Here is an 18,735-nt window from a genome sequence, read left to right as displayed (position 1 = left end):
TACAGGCAATTTGACGGTCCTTTTTGACCGGCTTGCCGAGCATTAAATTTGGTGAAACGGGTATCAATCGAAAGCTGACTCTGCACTGATTACGAAAATATAAATTTTATTCCGCTCGCTTGTGTCGACACCATATAGGACACTATGGTCAGATACGACATGAAGTAGCCTACATCTTCTATCCGAAAGACGACTGCATATCAAGACATTGAGCAAGTGGGCGTACAGTCTTGTGTACGGGACCCTTGCATATTACGATCGATTGATGAAAAGAGAATGGGCCTATTCTGCCAGAACTGATTCCACTGAACTGTGTGTGTGACTATAGATAACTAACCTACGGATAGATACGCAACACCCGTCGTCACGCTTGGTTGCCCGGAGGAAATTACTGCACAGCAATCTGAACGCAACGTTATTGCTAATCCCATAGCTGACGACCGGCGCGCTTAAATTCAATAAAGTTGATCTTATTTGAAAGCTACTGTCGCACTGATTCCGAAAATAGACATTAAAATCCAATCAGGGCAATGGAAGACCCTTGAAATACTCCTCAAATTCTGAAAATCGGCATTGTTCCGAACAATCGCAGTCACGCAAAGGCCATTGTGATGGTCATTGTGCTGCGTCGCTGCGATTGTTTGGAACAATGCCGATTTTCAGACTCTGAGGTGTATTTAAAGGGAGTTCCATTGCCCTGATTGGATTTTAACGTATATTTTCGTAATCAGTGCGGCAGTAGCTTTCAAATAAGATCAACTTTATTGAATATAAGCGCGCGGGTCGTCAGCTATGGGATTAGCAATAACGTTGCGTTCAGATTGCTGAGCAGTAATTCCCTCCGGGCAAGCAAGCGTGACGACCGGTGTTGCGTATCTATCCGTAGGTTAGTTATCTGTAGTGTGACTGTGTGTCAGTATTATAGTAACGCATCAGGTATTATCAGTATTTTTATAATAAACAGTTCCGCAGCCGTGATATTAAACTGCTTAACACTCAAAAGAAGGGATAGATGGAAACAGAACGCAGCACCTAGATAAAGTCAACGACTACAATTGACATTCTGTGATTGGTTTCTGCCAGTGAGAACAAGGGACTTCACCCATTGCAAAAACTATGGCATCATAAGGCCGCTATAAAGGGCCTTGGTATGCGATCAACAAATCGCTACTAAAAGCAATTGGTGTTAAAGCATACAAGGTATGATGGATCTCGAAATTGCCAAGTTCACTTTGCCGTTGTATTGGCAATAGAGTTTCGGTCTACCGTCGAGACTCGGCCCAAGGAATTTTCCTTCCGAGACAATTCATTGCTCGTTGGCTGCGTTGCCCCACATAAAAAGCACCAAGGCCGTACGGTGTACCAAATGTAGCAACTTGAAATACTGTGGAACGTAATCAATAAATCAAATAATCATTTACTGACAAATGAAGTATGAAATCTAAACTGACAACTAAAGCATGAGAGAAATTAGCCTGCTACATCACGCACGTCGTCGAGTCCAGGGAAACGTCAGGCCGAATGACAGTAAAATTAGTCGACTGTTGACGTCGAGTAAGTCCATTGTCCAATGTCCATCGTGCATCATTGTCCATTTGCCGATTGCCCACTTTCCGGACAAAATACAAGTCGATTCTACTGAATGAATACTAGTCTGCGCTTGAGATTACCGGACCTCGATCTGGCACATCGATTTCGCCCACCGACACCTACCATTGCATTTTCATTGCATAATTGTCCTTTAGGCTATATATTACTATAGAAATTAAACATGGAACGGCAACGACCGATTTTGCAGTTTCGTTCCGCTTCGCCGAGGCTGGAGTGGAGAATTGTTTTGCGTAAGCGACTGTAGGATTTCTGGCAATCCAAAAGCTATCTTCCCGAGCACAGAAATTATTGAATCTGGTCTTGATCGAAAGCTACTGTTGCACCGATTCCGAAAATATAAATTAAAATAATGATCAGGCACTGATCCACCTAGAATCCGTCCCCCAAGTCTGAAATATCGGCATTGTTCGAACAATCGGATAGTCGCAACGGGTCATTGTTATGGCCATTGTGTTGCGGTTACCCGATTGTTCTGAACGATGCCCATATTTCAGACTTGATGGACAGATTCTAGGTGGATCAGTGCCTGATCGTTATTTTCATTTATATTTTCGGAATCGGTGCAACAGTAGCTTTCGATCAAGACCAAATTCAGTAATTTCTGCGCTCGGGAAGATATAGCTCAGTGGTCGGGAACCTATGGCTCGCGAGCCATATATGGCTCTTTTGGGTATACGATATGGCTCTTTGCCAAATAGTAATTTTTTACTGAATTGATTAATATGGCAGCGACTTGTTGGTAAATTTTCATCACGGCCAGAATAATTATTCTCGTGGAAGTATAAACATGTCTTAGAGAAGTGAAGACAATGTCGTTTTCAGGTTTAGCGGCTCGGACCCCCTTGTTTCAAAATCATCAAATTTAAGTTACTGTCACGCCTGCGGCCAATATATCTCGCGAGTTCTATGTACCCGACTCGAAATCTTGAATTGTGCGATACGTTGATTAATCAAAGAGCATAGCAGAGATGGCGGCGCCCATTTCGTAACGCATTTATCAAATACGATTGTCTTCCTGATCTACCGCGCGAAATGAACTGTTGTGGATGCAACAATTACAAACTTGAATTACAAACAGCGTCACAGCTATCCATGTTCTTGATTGGTACGTATAGCTCTGTGTAGTACCGGCGAAAAAACGTAGGCGTGTAGCGCAACATTAGTTTACCGCCGAATACTTTGAGAATTGAGAAGTCGATAAGTATTTAGATTTTCGGCATCAGTGTGACAGTCACATTCGATTAATATCAGTTATAATAAATTCTAAGCTACTTACGATGAATTGCCTTATCAATGGTGAGGCTTGGCCCGTCTGTTCCATACCTCTCGTTTCGATCTTTATTTTCGAACAGTAAATACCAGTTTTTTCAGAGAAAATATGGCGCACACGTGGAATCCCATGTAGTGAGTTCGAATTAGTGCTACCATGACGTCACGAATGTTCAATTGTGACGTAACAGTCGATTGGCATGTATGGCTCTTTGGGAGTTGAGATGGACAAAATAGGGCCAATATGGCTCTTCTGACAAAAAAGGTTCCCGACCACTGATATAGCTTATGGATTGCCAGAAATCCTACAGTCGCTTACGCAAAACAATTCTCCACTCCAGCCTCGGCGAAGCGGAACGAAGCTGCAAAATCGATCGTTGCCGTTCCATGTTTAATTTCTATAATATTACACTTAGGGTTTCATTTTAACCAAACGGTGTTTCAAAACACTTTGTTTAAGAATGTTTTAAACAGTGTTTTAAGCGAATGCCTTTTTGAAAAAAATTGTGTTTTTTTTTCAAACGTTGTCTAATTATGCCAGAATTGTGTAAATACGTCCAAAAACCATGTAGTATGAGCCTACAGATGATTTGCACGCAAAATAGTCGACGTATACGATGTGGACTGTCTGGAACCCTCGAAATCGGAATGGGTGTTCTAATGATGATGACCGCCAACCGTGCCAAAAATGCTGCATAACAAAGTAGTCCTGGTTAGAGTTAATTTTGGTATGTTTATGACAGTGATAGAAAGCCCTTTTCGTCGAAGGAGCCATATTTACCCTATATTTTCAATAGTCAATGTCAATCCACTGTGGCGTCACAATTAAACAAAAAACAATAATAGACATGTTTTAAAGCAACCGGTGTGCCGCGACACACTAGAGTGCCATTTACGTCTCGCAAGTGTGCCGCAAGCGATTTCTTCAAAAATTTTAAATTATTCGCAAAATTATTTCGCGTGCCTTGAAGGCTGAATTCAGTTTTGCACAATACGTAGTTTGATTATACAAAAGAGCAGACTGACGTCAGACAGGCGGCATCTGCATGAGCATGACAATGCAGTTTTCTAATCCTCATTATCCCCCCAATCACCAGTGAGAAATGAACTCCTTTGGAAGTGACGTTCGCGTTTACAAATTCAAATTACAAACATTGCAATCCGCATTGCGATTGTTAGGTAGCGTGTCGGCACTTCTCTAAAAATGTAGACTTGTAGCACAATGTTGTGTTACCGGCTACGAACATGAGAATTGGGAAGTAAGGTTGATCAAATTATATCAATTAACAAACATTTATCGCCACTGCGGTTATTATGTAAGTCGTTTACCAAATCGTTTAAAGTTTCAACGAGATCGCAACAAGCCAGTTACGTGGTAGCGGAGGTATACTATGGCTAAAAATTCAAAGCCACAGACGGAAGCGGAGAAGAAGGTTATGCTTTCGGCTTGCGCGTCCAAATTGGAAAAAACATGTGTGAGACCAAAGCTGCAGATGCCTTGAAACGATTCCCATTTCAAATGATGCCATTCGTAGACGTATTTGGGACATGTCCAGAGATATTAGCATATTTGGTAGATATCTTTGACCACCTAAACAAGACAAATTCATACGCAAGGTCAGGCAAGAATAAAATCTGTTATCTTCAACAGACAACGTTGGAGCGTTGCAAGAGATATTGAAATTGGGGTCAGAGCAGAAGCAGGAACTTGTAGCATGTTCTTCCATTTCTTCGAATCGAATAACAGGGAAATCGTACCATTAGTTGTTCAGCATCTCAAATGTTTGCATGCAAAAATAAGCACTTATTTTCCATTTTTGGCGCAGGAAACCCATTTTACATATAAATCTCAAAGAGGGGGAAGAGCTGATTGACATCCGCAATGACGTGAACTTGAATGTACGGTACAATGAGATGACTCTCGACGAATTTTGGATTAAAATTCAGATGGAGAAAAGGCAATTGTGATTTTACTTCCATTTTTCACGTCGTCAAACAATCGTCAGAGAATATTTTCATCTGCCCACCACACACACGCAATGTACAATGCGATGTACCAGACACACAATGTGATGCAATGAACATATAGGGGGATGCCGAACGACCAATCAGTTGGGTTCTCTTGAACTGGCATCCACCTCGACCTATAATGCCCGATGTCACAGTCCTCTTCGATGTTATTCTTTCTTCGTCGGTCCTTTTTAGAGGCTATTTCTTGCTCGTTTCCTTTCTTTATCGGGTCTTTTTTCGTCGCCGTAAGAACAACGACATGGGGGACGAGGAGCCCAGAATAACCACCGACGGCGGGAATCGAACCCGGGCCGCGTGCTGCTGGGATGGTGCCCAACCCAAAAAAGAGAGAGGTGCTTGATGTTGAAGAAGAGATGAGACTAGCATTATCAAATGTGCGTCCAGATATTGAAACGATATGCCGTAGAAATTATGATGAAATTATGTCATTATGATGAAATTCCATAAATTGTTTTGTTTTCGCTAGAACATTTTGGATTGACTACAGTGGTAGTCACATTAGTCAGCAATAGTACTGAAGTGAGTGCTGTTACGTAATCTGGTAGTTTGCAGGTGCCCGTAAGGCAAAAAGTTTCAGAACCCATGTGTTGGTGTGCCACGCACTATTTTTCATTTGCAAAGGGTGCCGCGAGGTTAAAAAGGGCCTTGTTTTAAACATGTTTGTTTTGAATTGATTTATGTTTTAAACGCGACCCTAATTATCCCTTGCTTAGAACTATTCATTCAGCAGGCACTAGGCCAGTCTCATATTTACGTGTCTCAGGTCAGAGCAGGCCAAGGTAGGTGTTTGATTGAAAAGGTATACCCAATTGTATCGTATCGACTGCTTGCTATATTTTCATCGAACCGCAATATTGGCGACTGGGGTGGGCAGTGGGCGACTTTGAGAAGCAAGGGGGCGAAAATACCAAAGTGGTTAGGCTACTGGAGGCGAAAATGTTAGAACGTCCAGTGAGGTATATTTAATTAACACGGCTAAAAGTAAATATGAAAGTGAAGACGGCTTATTCTGCATATGACGCGAAAAAAGGTCAAGCCAACGGAAAGTAGATGCGGAAACCGGTTTCCCGAGCACCTACCGCCTCGGAGAATGGCCTCTCACTACTAATAGACATTGGTCAGAAACGAAATTTGGGAAGTAGTGAAATAGCATACGGTATGTCTAGTCTAAATGCACTCACTCAAGTATTCAAGGACTAGGACTCTTTCTTAATCATTTGTTCGACCCAAGCAGCAAAGCCACACTACAAATATTTTTAATTTTGTCAAGTGGGAAGCAGCGTTTGGTTATATTTACATCAATTTTACAAAACCAGAATAGGCTACTCTGGTATAATTCCGAAAATTGCACAATTTGAGACTATATCGCGAAGATGAATATTGCGATTTTTTTCCTCTATGCAACTGAATTGTAATTTGCAAATAATGTCCAATTTTAAATATGAGAGGTACGAAATATTCTACTTTATGGTCAATGATCAACCTTTAAAAGCAATTGTTTTCATAATTGAGTTGGAGTCGGAGTCATTTTCACAAACTCCGACTCCAGCCACCAGTTTTCACGACTCCGACTCCATTAAGAGAAAATTAGCCGAACTCCGACTCCACAGCCCTGGTGACTCGTGCCTGGTTTGTTACCAATTCGTTGTGATTTGGACAACGTATCATCCACTGACATGAATCACAACGAGTACAGGTTTTTAGCGACTGTTGGCCAGTAAATATTAGGAGTTAAAAAACTATAGTTTAAACCGCCTCTCATTTCTGTCCTAAGAATAGAAAGATGAGCTCGTTTCTCGACAACAGGCCGTTTGGATTTCGCCACCGATGTAGCGCTACTTCCCGATAGAACCCAACACGATATCATAGATGACATTCCAGGTAAAGCGGAACATTTTATTCAGCAATAGAAACATGCAATATAAGAGCAATAACACGAGCGAGATTTCAAGAAGTAAAACTGCAATTCAACAACACTAAATAGCGCGTAAAGCGGAAGTTCTTTCCCAGCGAGAAGTGTGTTGAGAAATTAGACAGGGCCAAAAAAAAATCACGGAAGGGGAAATAATACAACAGTACTAAGGTCAATGAGGGATGGCAGAGGAAAATCCCACGCCGCGTTTAGATATGTACGCAAGTATGATAATTACGGGAGTATGAACAAGTGCGAAATATAAGATAAAAATAAGTATCCAACATGATCACGTTCTTCCGAGCTCAATTCATGCTGCTTCTACTTTGGTGCAATTAACCATTCGGAATAATTTGCCTTGCGAAATTAACAACTTTATCCATGAGATGCAAGACACGGACATCGGTCCCTGCAGTTTTTCGTGTGTGCGAGAAAAGACTTTACTCGGCGTTAATATACGTTTAAAAAGCATCAACATTCCCAGACACCCGCTATCCGGTGAGGAGCTAATGGGGTTCGATGACAAACCAAATTCCAGAATAAACACGCAGAATGGCACCTTTACCTATGATTGACAAGCTGTCGATGTGCGTTTTACATCTGCTTCACGCCACTAGCCTCAAAATTACGTGCCCGTACAAATCATGCGTTGGACGCTATTGCAGTGCTTCAAGACATGGGCAGTGGGCACACAAAGCTATTAACAAATCAAGAAATAAAAGATGAATCGGGAAAGGCCATACTGCACTAAACATTTCATACATGAAACCGAAGAGAGAAAAAAATCAACCACTGTCGGCCTGTCGCAATATCAGAAGACGGGCAAATACAGATACGTGACTGAAAGTAATAATCCTCCGCACTTGAATGTTTTTTGTGCGAGTACCATACAAATGAAAAAGCATGGGCGCAGCGTAGAGGTGAAAAACACACTACCCTCGTAAAATTTCGTGTTGTGAGCATTGTGACGTTGCTACATGACAAGATACTCTTCATTCAAGGCTAGACTTTCAGGTACATCCAAACCTTCATTACAGCTACTCGCATGTATCGGTACCAATACAACATCATGTGGACCGCAGAAATCGACTAATACAAATGTCCCTCGGTACGAATATTGGACTGAAATCAAGCAGGCAAATAGAAGGGGAAGTGACGACACAGTACAACAGGGCACAGTTTTTCCTGTCAGCGGTGACACAGGAAACGCTAAGCAAGCAAGGCAAACCTTCCTTGACAAATCTGAGATACATAATACCAAAAAACGTACGTCAATCGTATATAAATCATTACTACATTGGCGGCGGGGCAGATGCTTGCATCGCGTTTTGCTGCACCGGTGGACCAGTGGGATACGGTGGGTTTGAAGTAGGGTATGGAGCGTTCGAAGGTGGGTACGGAGCATTTTGTGGCGGGTACGGGCCTCCCAAATTAGGATTAGTAGAGGGTTGCGGCATCGGCTGGTAGCTCGGTGCGTTGTACTCGGTATTGTAAGAAGCAGGAGTATACGGAGGCGGCTGATCCTTGTTTTGCATTTGCGGATACTGCATGCCGGGGGCTGGTTGTACTTGCATTGCGGGCTGATAGCCTTGCGGTTGAATCACTGCAATAAGAATAATAACACGTACCGGTTAAGAACATCCTATTTTCATAGTCATAGACAGGGTTGGCAAGGTTGCAAGTCACAATACAACCTTTCTTTTATAGTTTTGACTCGAGACAAGTCCAGGTCAGGGTGCAACGGGTAAAGTCCACGTCGTAGTGTTGGGAATCGAGTCAAAGTCATACTGGTTATTACTGGGGCAAGTTTTTGCAATTTTTTTACGGCTTCCTAAATACTCAGAAATTATGTAGCATGGTGTTTCAAGCTGCTTGGAGGATTCTTATATACCAACTTTTTTATATAACAACATTTTTTTCATGTAACGTTTTGTAACTTTTTTGATTTTTACACAGATTTTTGCAAGTTTTTTCGATTTGTCATGCAACTAACTTTTTACTGGAAATATTTTGTATTATATGTAAATAGATCGCCTGATTATTTCACTGTCTTTTAAATTTGAGGTCCTTTCTGATTATGTTTTCACTGGGCCAATTTCTTCAGGCTATTGATTTTGTTGAAGTCGCCAACACTGAGTTTCGCTACGGTACTCGCCCAATTGTCATGTTCAACTCATTTTTTACAACTCTGCTTGGGTGAATCGAAGCCCTCACATTCATAATATACACACAAATTTGCCTCGCTCTTACCCAGAGATGGCCAGTGAAGAAGTACTTCCACTTTGTCAAAGTACTCAAGTAAGTTTTGCCTACTTGCACTACTTCCTCAAAGTGGTTATGCTTTCATACTGCTACTTCTACTTGACACTTTGTAGTTTCATAGGCAAAACTTGGCATAGAACAGTTACATTTGTCGTTACTTGTACTCGAGTATGAATTCATATCATTACTACTTCTACTTGAGTGGCAACAATGAGCACTTTGACCACCTTTACTCTTGGCAGGTTTGTTCATACAGATTAAAGACAGTTTCGCGTCCAGTCTCCGAAAGATTGCAACTCAAGTCATTTCAACCCTTTTCCCATGAACATCGTGGCGTCCTATTCATGGTTGACTAACACCAACAATGACATTCATAATCTATTATGGCGCGCCAGCTATTCAATGCCTGGAAATTCATCAATAGACTCGGATGCTATTAATATGGCAAGCCCGCAAACAAATGCAGGAAACGATAATGTTGGACGACCCTATTCAATAAAACCACACAGGACGCGGGTGGGTCATATCGATTTGAGAAGTTATGAATTCAAAACATAGCTTCCCTCAACATAAGGCGGTCAAGAGTAACAGAGTACCTGTACTTTTTTGAGTGCGCCTACTCAACCAGTGGTGTAGCGAAATTGAGACGAAATCGTTTTCGAGTGCAGCTATTCAAGTAACCGCTCAACATTTGAATTGAAATGAAGATATGTTCCTCTTTTTCAATTTGAAAACGGTGTTTCGATACATTGGCATTGTTGTCACAGATGATGCAATATACCAATGTAGATATCATCAAATCAGAATGTAGCACTTTTCTTCATGACCAGTGACCACTGTCCAAGCACCTCAAATTAACTGCTAAAATTACACGACCCATCGACCAAATCTACTTTTTGAAACTGCTAACTGTAATACTTTCCATATCTTAATTTTTTATTTCTACTTGAAGTCGTTTTCTTATGTCTTGGCAGTTGCTAATTTCCGACATCACTTCCACTTCTTATTAAGTATCAATGATGACTACTTTGACCACCTGATGTTAACCGGCACCTATGACTAATGTGCAGTACACACCAACACTAAAGCACCTGGATACATATCTAGACAAAGGCTCACCTGTGTGAGTCTGGTGCACCGTAGTTGTGGCTGCTGGCACTCTCACCACACGGCCTGGAGTGTTCTGCCTACGACAGCACAGCACGATGCCCACACAGCAACCGATGATCACAACTCCGATCACAACACATATCGCAACGACGACCCCGACTCTGAAAGAAATGGCGTGTCCGTGACTGCCTCGAGCAATTGCAATACCACTCATCCACATTTTTCTTAATATGTTTGGTCAAACAGACAGGAGACAATTTTTGGGCCTATTTTTCAAGTCACATACAATGTCGTCAGTCATATGACTTGGTCGAGTCATGTGCCAAGGCGGAAGTACAAGTCGAGTCAATACACAAAGTGACTAAGTCGAGTCGGGCATAGTAATTTTTCATTTTCAAGAATTGACCCGTGGTGTCGAGTCAACAAAAATTTCCGGTTTGAGTCAGTACAACTCTTGTACGAGAAGATGAGTAAAGTTCAGTTGCATACGTCAAATAGAAAGTTTCAGGTATCGGTTGCGTGCTTTTGAGATCAGCTACCATAGCTAACGAGGTCACATCCGCAAATCGCCGATTAGTCAGGTCGTGTCAGGGTATTGTCTTCTTCCACCACAACTAGATTTGACCGAGAACTTCAGGCAGGTTCAAACACAAAGTGGAGCTATTTCACGTAACTTGAGAGTTTTGATGCGACTAAACTAACAAAGTCTAAATTGTCTGATTACTTGTCTGATTACTAATCACTGATCACAAATCACTTGGGCGTCTGAGCATTTTGTACGAGGTGGCCGCCACCTCGTGACCAAATTTACGAGGTGGCGGACTGGCGGCCACCTCGTACAAAATGCTCAGACGCCCAAGTGATTTGTGATCAGTGATTAGTAATCAGACGAATCGATGCGACCTCGTTAGATTCGATTCGCGCGTGTGCCAGGCGCGTAGCCACGGGGGTTTCGGGGGTCGAACATCCCTATTTGAAACGCGAAACCCCGTCATTTTGAAATGATCATTCTAACTCTAATATTCAGTTGCAATTCAATAATGGATTAATGGTGTAATCAGTGTTCCGCGCAGCGGATTTGCGAGAAACGTGTTGTCAATTAGCGAGAGGAATCTGTGATGATATCCCGCTGACATGGTCGCGAAATTAGGTCATTCATTCCCGTGCGCGTGGCAATCGTCGCTAGCCTGATTAGTCGCGTCTCGATCAAGCCAGGTTGCGCAGGCTTCACCAATCGCATCTGCAATAGGCCCAGTTCACACTATATCATCGCTTAACTGCGCAATCGCATCTACATTGGCGGCTTCGGCCTGGCGTGCACCATATCATCGCTAGCCTATACAATAGCATCTGCAATAGGCCTGGAGTGAAAGATATCATTTGCTTGTCTGTGACCCAACTATCACGTCTCGGGCGTAACATGCTTCGGCTCCTATCTCTCGCTGGTATGGAGACAATGCGGTCGAGTTTACGCTAATTAGCGATTGTTTCGTGTAAAATTGATTAAAAAGCGACATCGCGAAACTGAATAACATCGAATCGCTGTAAACAGACTTTAACGTGCGAAATTGATTCCCGCTAATACTTGAACGTAACGATCAGAAGATGTGTATTGTGTATCATGTCTCCAGTTCCGAAATACGACAAAGGTTTGAAATCGGTGCCATCGAGCTCGGACATTTTGATTTGCGAAAACTGTAGCCGAGACTGCGTAATGCGCGCGTTCATTTATTTAATTGTTCGCCGGAGATCAGGGACTCGCTAATTGACAGCACTCCCGGACTCTTTGGCAAGCCTATCACATGCCTAAAATCGTCGATACAAAGAGAATATATGATCACCATTTACACATGTACAATTGTACATGACCCGAATTCAATTGATGCTATATTGGTTAATTTGAAAAAAATCAAAATCCCCCTAATTTTTCGAAAGGCTACGCGCCTAGCGTGTGATGAGAAGCACCATCCTAGATCTCCTCTCCCGACCAGGCGCCCAAATGTACGTTCTGCTTTTCTTGAATCTAAATTATGTGCGCCGTATTCGTTTACAAAACCATTCATGAGCTAGATATAGCTTCGTGATAGGTAATCGGAGCGCGAAATTGGAGGGTGTGTTGGTGTGTGCCTGCCAATTGGAATTCATTTGTGCGCAGATTAGTTTCTCTAACAAGGCTTTGCCAGTGACATTAATCGGGAAATGTAGCAATACAGCTTACACACCGGTATTATGAGAAAACAATTGTCGCGACGAAAATTACTCAAATATGGTGTCACATTAAAAACCGATTCGAATCGTTTGAACAGGGAACCTTCTACATTACGATAAACTTGATTGCTATTAAACTATTAGGCATTAGATAAACAGTGGATTTCTATTGGTAAGATCGTGGCATGCGTCCGGAAGTGGAATTAATTCTAGCCCAGGGGTGGCCAACCCGCGCCCTTAGAAGGAAATTTGTGCGGCCGTCAACATGTAATTCAATTAGTATGCGTTGGCGGCCGTCGACATGCAGATTAGAATTTACGAATTGACCGATGTACTCCCGAAATGCTTCGAGAACGTAAATCGGGAAATGCACCAATGTTTTAATCATCAAACAATTGCCGCGATGCGAGTTGGTCAACGCGAAGCAAGAAGCAAGAACCGCAATTGACAATTGATGATTGGCTGCGCGATTTCGCGTTTGTAATTATCATGATTGTCTGCTTCAAACATTCGAGAGTTGTGTGTTACTTGCAAGGCCAGTGCGTAGTGTATTTCATCATCATCATCATCATTGGTTTATTAGCAATTTTATCAGTTCAATACACCACAAAATGCGATACAATGAAAAGACAGGAAGATGTCGAAGCGACAAGGAGTAGTCTATGGAATCTGACACCCACCTTGGCCTAGGCGATGTAAAGAGGAGGCATGCACACTGAATGAAAGTAAAGAAGATAGTATAGAAAAAGAATGCGACAAGAAATAGGGCGGCATGTCATGGGAAGCGAGATCGATAGGTCAGTCGTGGTCCGGTAATCTTGAGGATGGACTGTATTTATTTAGTAGTAATTGCTTGTATTTCGACTTGAATGTGGACATGCTCGTCGACTGTCGGATGGCCGGCGGGATACTGTTCCACACATCAGGTCCGGCATATTTGATGGAGCGATGATCTTTTCGTTACTCACGCGGGGCATTGCGCGTGAATAACATTGATGCAACTGCAGATTCCGTCGGACGGACTGGTAGCGCAAGCCGCAGTTACACTTCAAATGATCGTACCGTTTTAAGATTTCATTAAATAACTCGACTGCATGGTTTGATATTAATGAGTGCAGGGCCGATATTAAAACGTCACGCGAATGGTTTAACTCTGCACGTACACCAGCGGCATGCAGTAAAGTGCGTTTTCGTGCGGCGACGATGACGTCATCAATATTATGACGTCACAAGACTTCGCCACCTCGTAAAAAAATATAAGTCGGCGCCTATGACCACGGATAATTAAATTCATCCTTGCCGGAATCACTAATAGCGAGTAATTAAGGTATTCTGTAAAGCCAGTACAGATGGCAAAACATGATCGTAAAGGAGACGTGGAGTATTTTTATTTACAGCGATATTTGATTTTCTAACCAGCTCAACTAACATCATGGTAAATTTTGTTCTTATTTGATATATACTACGCATACATGATGTAATGCAGGGTACTAATATCTGTACCTTGGTAGAATGGATAGTTGGTAAATGATACAAATGTTTTCAATCACAACGCCTGCCAGAAAGTGTTGCTTGCGACTCATGCAAACAGATAGCTATGATCGTAGGTTGTAAGGCACGCACATTGTCATTGCATCATGGATTTCAAAAACACAAAAAGTCTCTTCTCGATTTTATGAAAAGGTCCAAAAACGAAGAGCCACGCATGCGGTACTTCTATCAATTGATCACCACAAGTAACATGTTTTGTTATTCCGTGACGCGCCATTAGCATCACTTCATGGAAGTCTATTATATCACGATGTAGAAATTACGTAATGAGAGTCACATGATTGATGATACGTTTAGTAGGAAAATTCTGACCATACAGCTTAAGTACATAGTAGTTTGACACAGTAAATTTCTGGGTACAGCAATATTTATCTCCAAACACTATCTCAAAATGAGTAACACATAAAATACTACAAATCAATTGTAACCAGTCCTAACCGCAATACAACATTTCATCAAATTCTATCGGTATGAAAACCAAAATCAAAAGTGTAGAGTTCTTACACCGAGATGATCTTATGGTGATCTTATACATACCAAATACAGTAGGCTACATAAAAAAAACGATTAAAATCTGTGTCACTGGGTCACAAGCAGAGTGGGTTATAGAGATTTACTGAATTATTGGAGATGTTCCTAATGGCTGTACAACTGAATTTTTATAAGGAAATCGGCCATGTTCATGATAAAAGCAAAAACAAATAACGGCTATCACAACAGAATACTCACGCTATGGTTGCGCCAGTTTGCACGAAATCGTCAGAAACACTGCAGCATGTTTTGTCGCTGCAGCAGTAAGGGTATGGTGAAGAGCAACTGTAGTCCGAGAAGCAACTGATAAAGAAGAAAATTCAGGATTCCATCATACTGTAGGAAGCATACCAACGATACAAACGATAGGCTGCACTCAGATGGATATAAAATATTTTTTATGATCAGTATCACAATTATCCTATTTTGTCGCAACAATCAATTCGCCTCGTTTTCACCTTCCAATACAACTTGGATGAAATGTCTACAATACGGGAAGTTGAATGAAACCACCCTAGCTATGATACATATTTATAATCTTCGATGAAAATCTTATCTTGAATGTGTGGCTCGGTGCTTGGTATCATAAAATATGTGAGAAAGTGCCTAGAACATTGGTCCCAACGTAGGCGATGTTGAGATAGGGGGCGAAAATAACTAAGGGTGTGATTGGGGGGCGAAAGCGTACGAAGGGGGCGAAAATGACAGAATATATTAAACTAAACGGCACGAAATGCACATGAAAAACGGGTTGTTCAGGATCTGCCCCGAAACTTGACTAAAAAAAGGTAAACTCCCACCGATTATACGTGGAGACAGTTCTTTCGGTAGTCATGTCAAAAAAATGACCTCTTTTTTAGTCAATTCACCAGCGAGCGATCATAGTTTAGTTGTACAAAATTTAACTTGACAATCAAGTCTTCTTTTTAGGTTCTGAAAATATGGGGGCGAGAAAATTTGCGTTGAACTTGATAAGGGGGCGATGATTCGAAAAAGGTTGGAATTGGAAGCCCCTGGCCTAGAAGCACATCTGCCCGGTCATGTCTGTTGGTGACAATGTAGCGAAATTCCGCCTACAGGCAATCCAAAACATTCATGTCAATTTAGGACAGAAAATGCAACTGAAAAATGACTAAGAAATTCTACTTTAATGGAAGCTAGACCAAACTTCCTAAGACGAATATATTTCTTATTGTGAACGACCACGCCCCAGAGTAACACAAATTCAAGAAGCCTATACCTATAGCTGATCATTGAATCCTAAATCTACACAGCATAGGATGAGCCCTAACTACATTACGACAGTGGTTTTTAACCATGTCTTGCACATGAAATAAGTGAAGAAAGCCCTTCATTCAATTTTGTGACGATGAAGTTTTAGGAATCCATGAACCAAAAAATTGCCTCGCCATGCAATCAGTGATTCCAAACAGACAATGATTCGGTATCATGGCAGAACACTCAGATATCTGCAAAACACTGCTCATTTCAAACAAGCAAAAATCAAAAAAGAATAATAAAACAAGTTGAACAGTAGTTGATATCATGCCACATTGGCCTCGCGTTTTGAATCAGTACTTATATGATTGCTGTGCAGGAAACTCAGGATAATCAGCCCATGAAGAGATTAGAAAATAGAAATACTTATACTATCATGCCATTAGTATTGGAAGCAATATTAGTCTGTATGCTGTTCTTTCAAGTTGACTATTGGCTCAATGAAGGAGAGAAACTTGATACCAACCAAGTAGGGCATTCCCTTTAATGCAGTACACTGAAGCTCCACTACTACTATTCACACACTTGAGATCAAAGACGATAAAACATCCTACCTCTTACTGCTTCCATCAGAGATGGGGCAGCACTGGTTATTGCTACAGCACTGATCATTGAAAAAATTACTGGAACAGTCCGAGTTGGAGAAGCAATATTCAGATCGCACTGAAAATAACATAATTTGTGGTAGCTCGAAATTGAGAGCGGGAGCAACATTCAATTCGTGGGTGCTGTCGATGCAGACTGCGAATATTCAGTGTGGCAGCTAGCCATCTTGAATTAGGCACGCTCCTTTAGATTAGCATGGTCAGTTTGCTTATAAGAACGCTCCACCGAACTCACCAATTCAGTGGAAAGCATCCAATTTAAAGACAAATTCATGCGCAGTGAAAAGGCCACCATAACATAGGGAGGGACTCATCTTATTGTGCTGCTACAAGAGCTTTACCACACAGCTTGAAAAATTTTATAGACCTCGAATTGCAGACAACTTTATTTACATTAGTTGGAGATGAGAATTTCAAATGACTACAGTACGATGTCTGGTATGGCATGATTGGATTTCGGGGTGGTATTCAATATTAATTATAATAATGCTGTGCTTCTCTATTACCATGAAATTTAGGAGTTACGATGGTGCCACATCTATTATGAAAGAGATGACTGCGCAGTCAACAATTAAATAACACAGGATACTGTGCTGACTGTACCACTGAATCAGAGGATTGATGTGACGGAGTGAAATAGTTTCTTTGAAACCATTTGAGTAACGTTCAATTATTATATCGAAAACACCTTCGAAGTGCCTTTGTATAAGGAATTTCATTCAAGTGAAAATTGTAGAGACAAATGAAAATAACCGTGACAAGAGCATCTTCATTCGCTGTTGGATAAAGTCTTATGTTTCGACAGGGATATCTAGATATCCCTGTGTTTCGAAATTACACTTGCATATGAATCAAAGTTGGATGCTGGTTCACTCACAGTGCGTCCGTGGCCACCCACTGACTTTTCCTTACTCAAATAAATCATATTCATAACAGTGATGTAGAATCCGATAGAATCTGAACATCCATTGGGAAATGGGAATGCGTGGGCGCCTTTTGCCCCCTGGCCTTGGTACTGCATATATAGATAATCATATTTAGTGAAGATATATAGCCAATTATTATGCAATAAAATGTAATTAGGATTCAGCAAAGCCAATATTTCATGAACTGGGAGCGTAAAGATCCGTTTGCAATTTTATGTAGCCCTACTACCTATACTACTACACCGTTGTGCTTGTGAGTGTCAATGTCTGCAGTCAACTCTCAATGTGAAGCGCATTGTGTAAAAAAAAGGTACGGAAATTTCCGCGTCATAAACAAAATATTAACGTACTACACCCCAGCCTACCAATTCGATGGATGTTTGGTAATGCACCTATTTCAGAAAGCATCTTCTCGAGTACGAATCGCACAAACAATGCGATACCTCTTTGCGCCTATCAACTACGCATCTGAGGTTTGTATTTGGAAACGAACATTAGACAGTTGTGCAGCCTAACACAATCTATATAAAACATGAAAATATACAAAAACAATTCTGTTACATCAGGGGTTGAATTAGGTCTCTTTTTTGCAATCAATTGAAGTGAGATGGAAATATTTCTAGCTAATTCACTTCGAATAGCTTCTTGGAGGTACAGAACTTCAATATACAATTGAATAGTATGATCATACTGAAATGAACCCGAATATTTTCGGCTGACACTCGTCAAGGGTAATCGTCAGCAACTAGTAGAGAATTTCAAAGAACATTGTATATCAATAATCGTATCACAAAATATGACGTCACCAGCATGAAAGAGGCAGTAGAATGTTCTTTCAAATTTTCTACTAGTTGCTGACGATTACCCCTGACGAGTGTCAGCCGAAAATATTGGGTTCATTTCAATATGAATATACAATTCTATTTCACTTCGTGGAAATTTGTCCTACGAGACTAACTGCACAATGTTGGGAAGGCTCGAGTAGTGACAATTTGATCAGAAATACAAGACATCCCTGCCCCAGAGAGCAGTAGTATTTTCCTACCTTAATTGATTAATAGAAATACGGAATTGAAATAGTTTCACCACTAGATGATGATGCAATCATTTAAATTCAACGATATCAGTCAGCAAAAATGAACAGTACAGTGACCAAGTTCCTACTCAAAATAAAATTATTCAAGAGTATTAGATTCGATTCTATGTGATTGAATTGTATTTTATCTTAGCTGTCGTACTTACCTTGACATGCTAACAGGATCAATCCAAACACAAGCGAAGCAATCATTTTGCTAGTAGCAAGTAGCTCCCTCTGGCAATTCCGGGTTTAAAATGGTTTAGTATAGCCTATAAGTATAAAGAGCCCTGCAGCATGCAAATATCATGTGTTGATCAAATCATATATGACCCTCAACCATAGTTCAGATTTAAAGGCTGATAT

General features: G+C 41.2%; 1 protein-coding gene across 1 annotated transcript; it reads right to left on the bottom strand.

Moving 5' to 3' along the window:
• Positions 1–6,786: 6,786 nt before the first annotated feature.
• Positions 6,787–18,658, bottom strand: LOC145442656 (uncharacterized). The gene is made up of 5 exons (XM_080320630.1): positions 18,537–18,658; positions 16,318–16,426; positions 14,684–14,788; positions 10,205–10,356; positions 6,787–8,426 (listed from the first exon to the last, which is right to left on the bottom strand). The coding sequence occupies exons 1-5, from the start codon at positions 18,580–18,582 to the stop codon at positions 8,116–8,118; spliced, it is 723 nt and encodes a 240-aa protein (XP_080176756.1). The 5' UTR covers positions 18,583–18,658; the 3' UTR covers positions 6,787–8,115.
• Between the last annotated feature and the right edge of the window lie 77 nt (positions 18,659–18,735).

Source organism: Botryllus schlosseri, chromosome 7 (genome assembly GCF_051294905.1).
Source record: "Botryllus schlosseri isolate E-star chromosome 7, Bs_hap1, whole genome shotgun sequence".
Classification (NCBI taxonomy): Eukaryota; Metazoa; Chordata; class Ascidiacea; order Stolidobranchia; family Styelidae; genus Botryllus; species Botryllus schlosseri.
The sequence above is the reverse complement of the archived record's forward strand: the minus strand, read 5'-3'. Positions and strand labels throughout refer to the sequence as shown.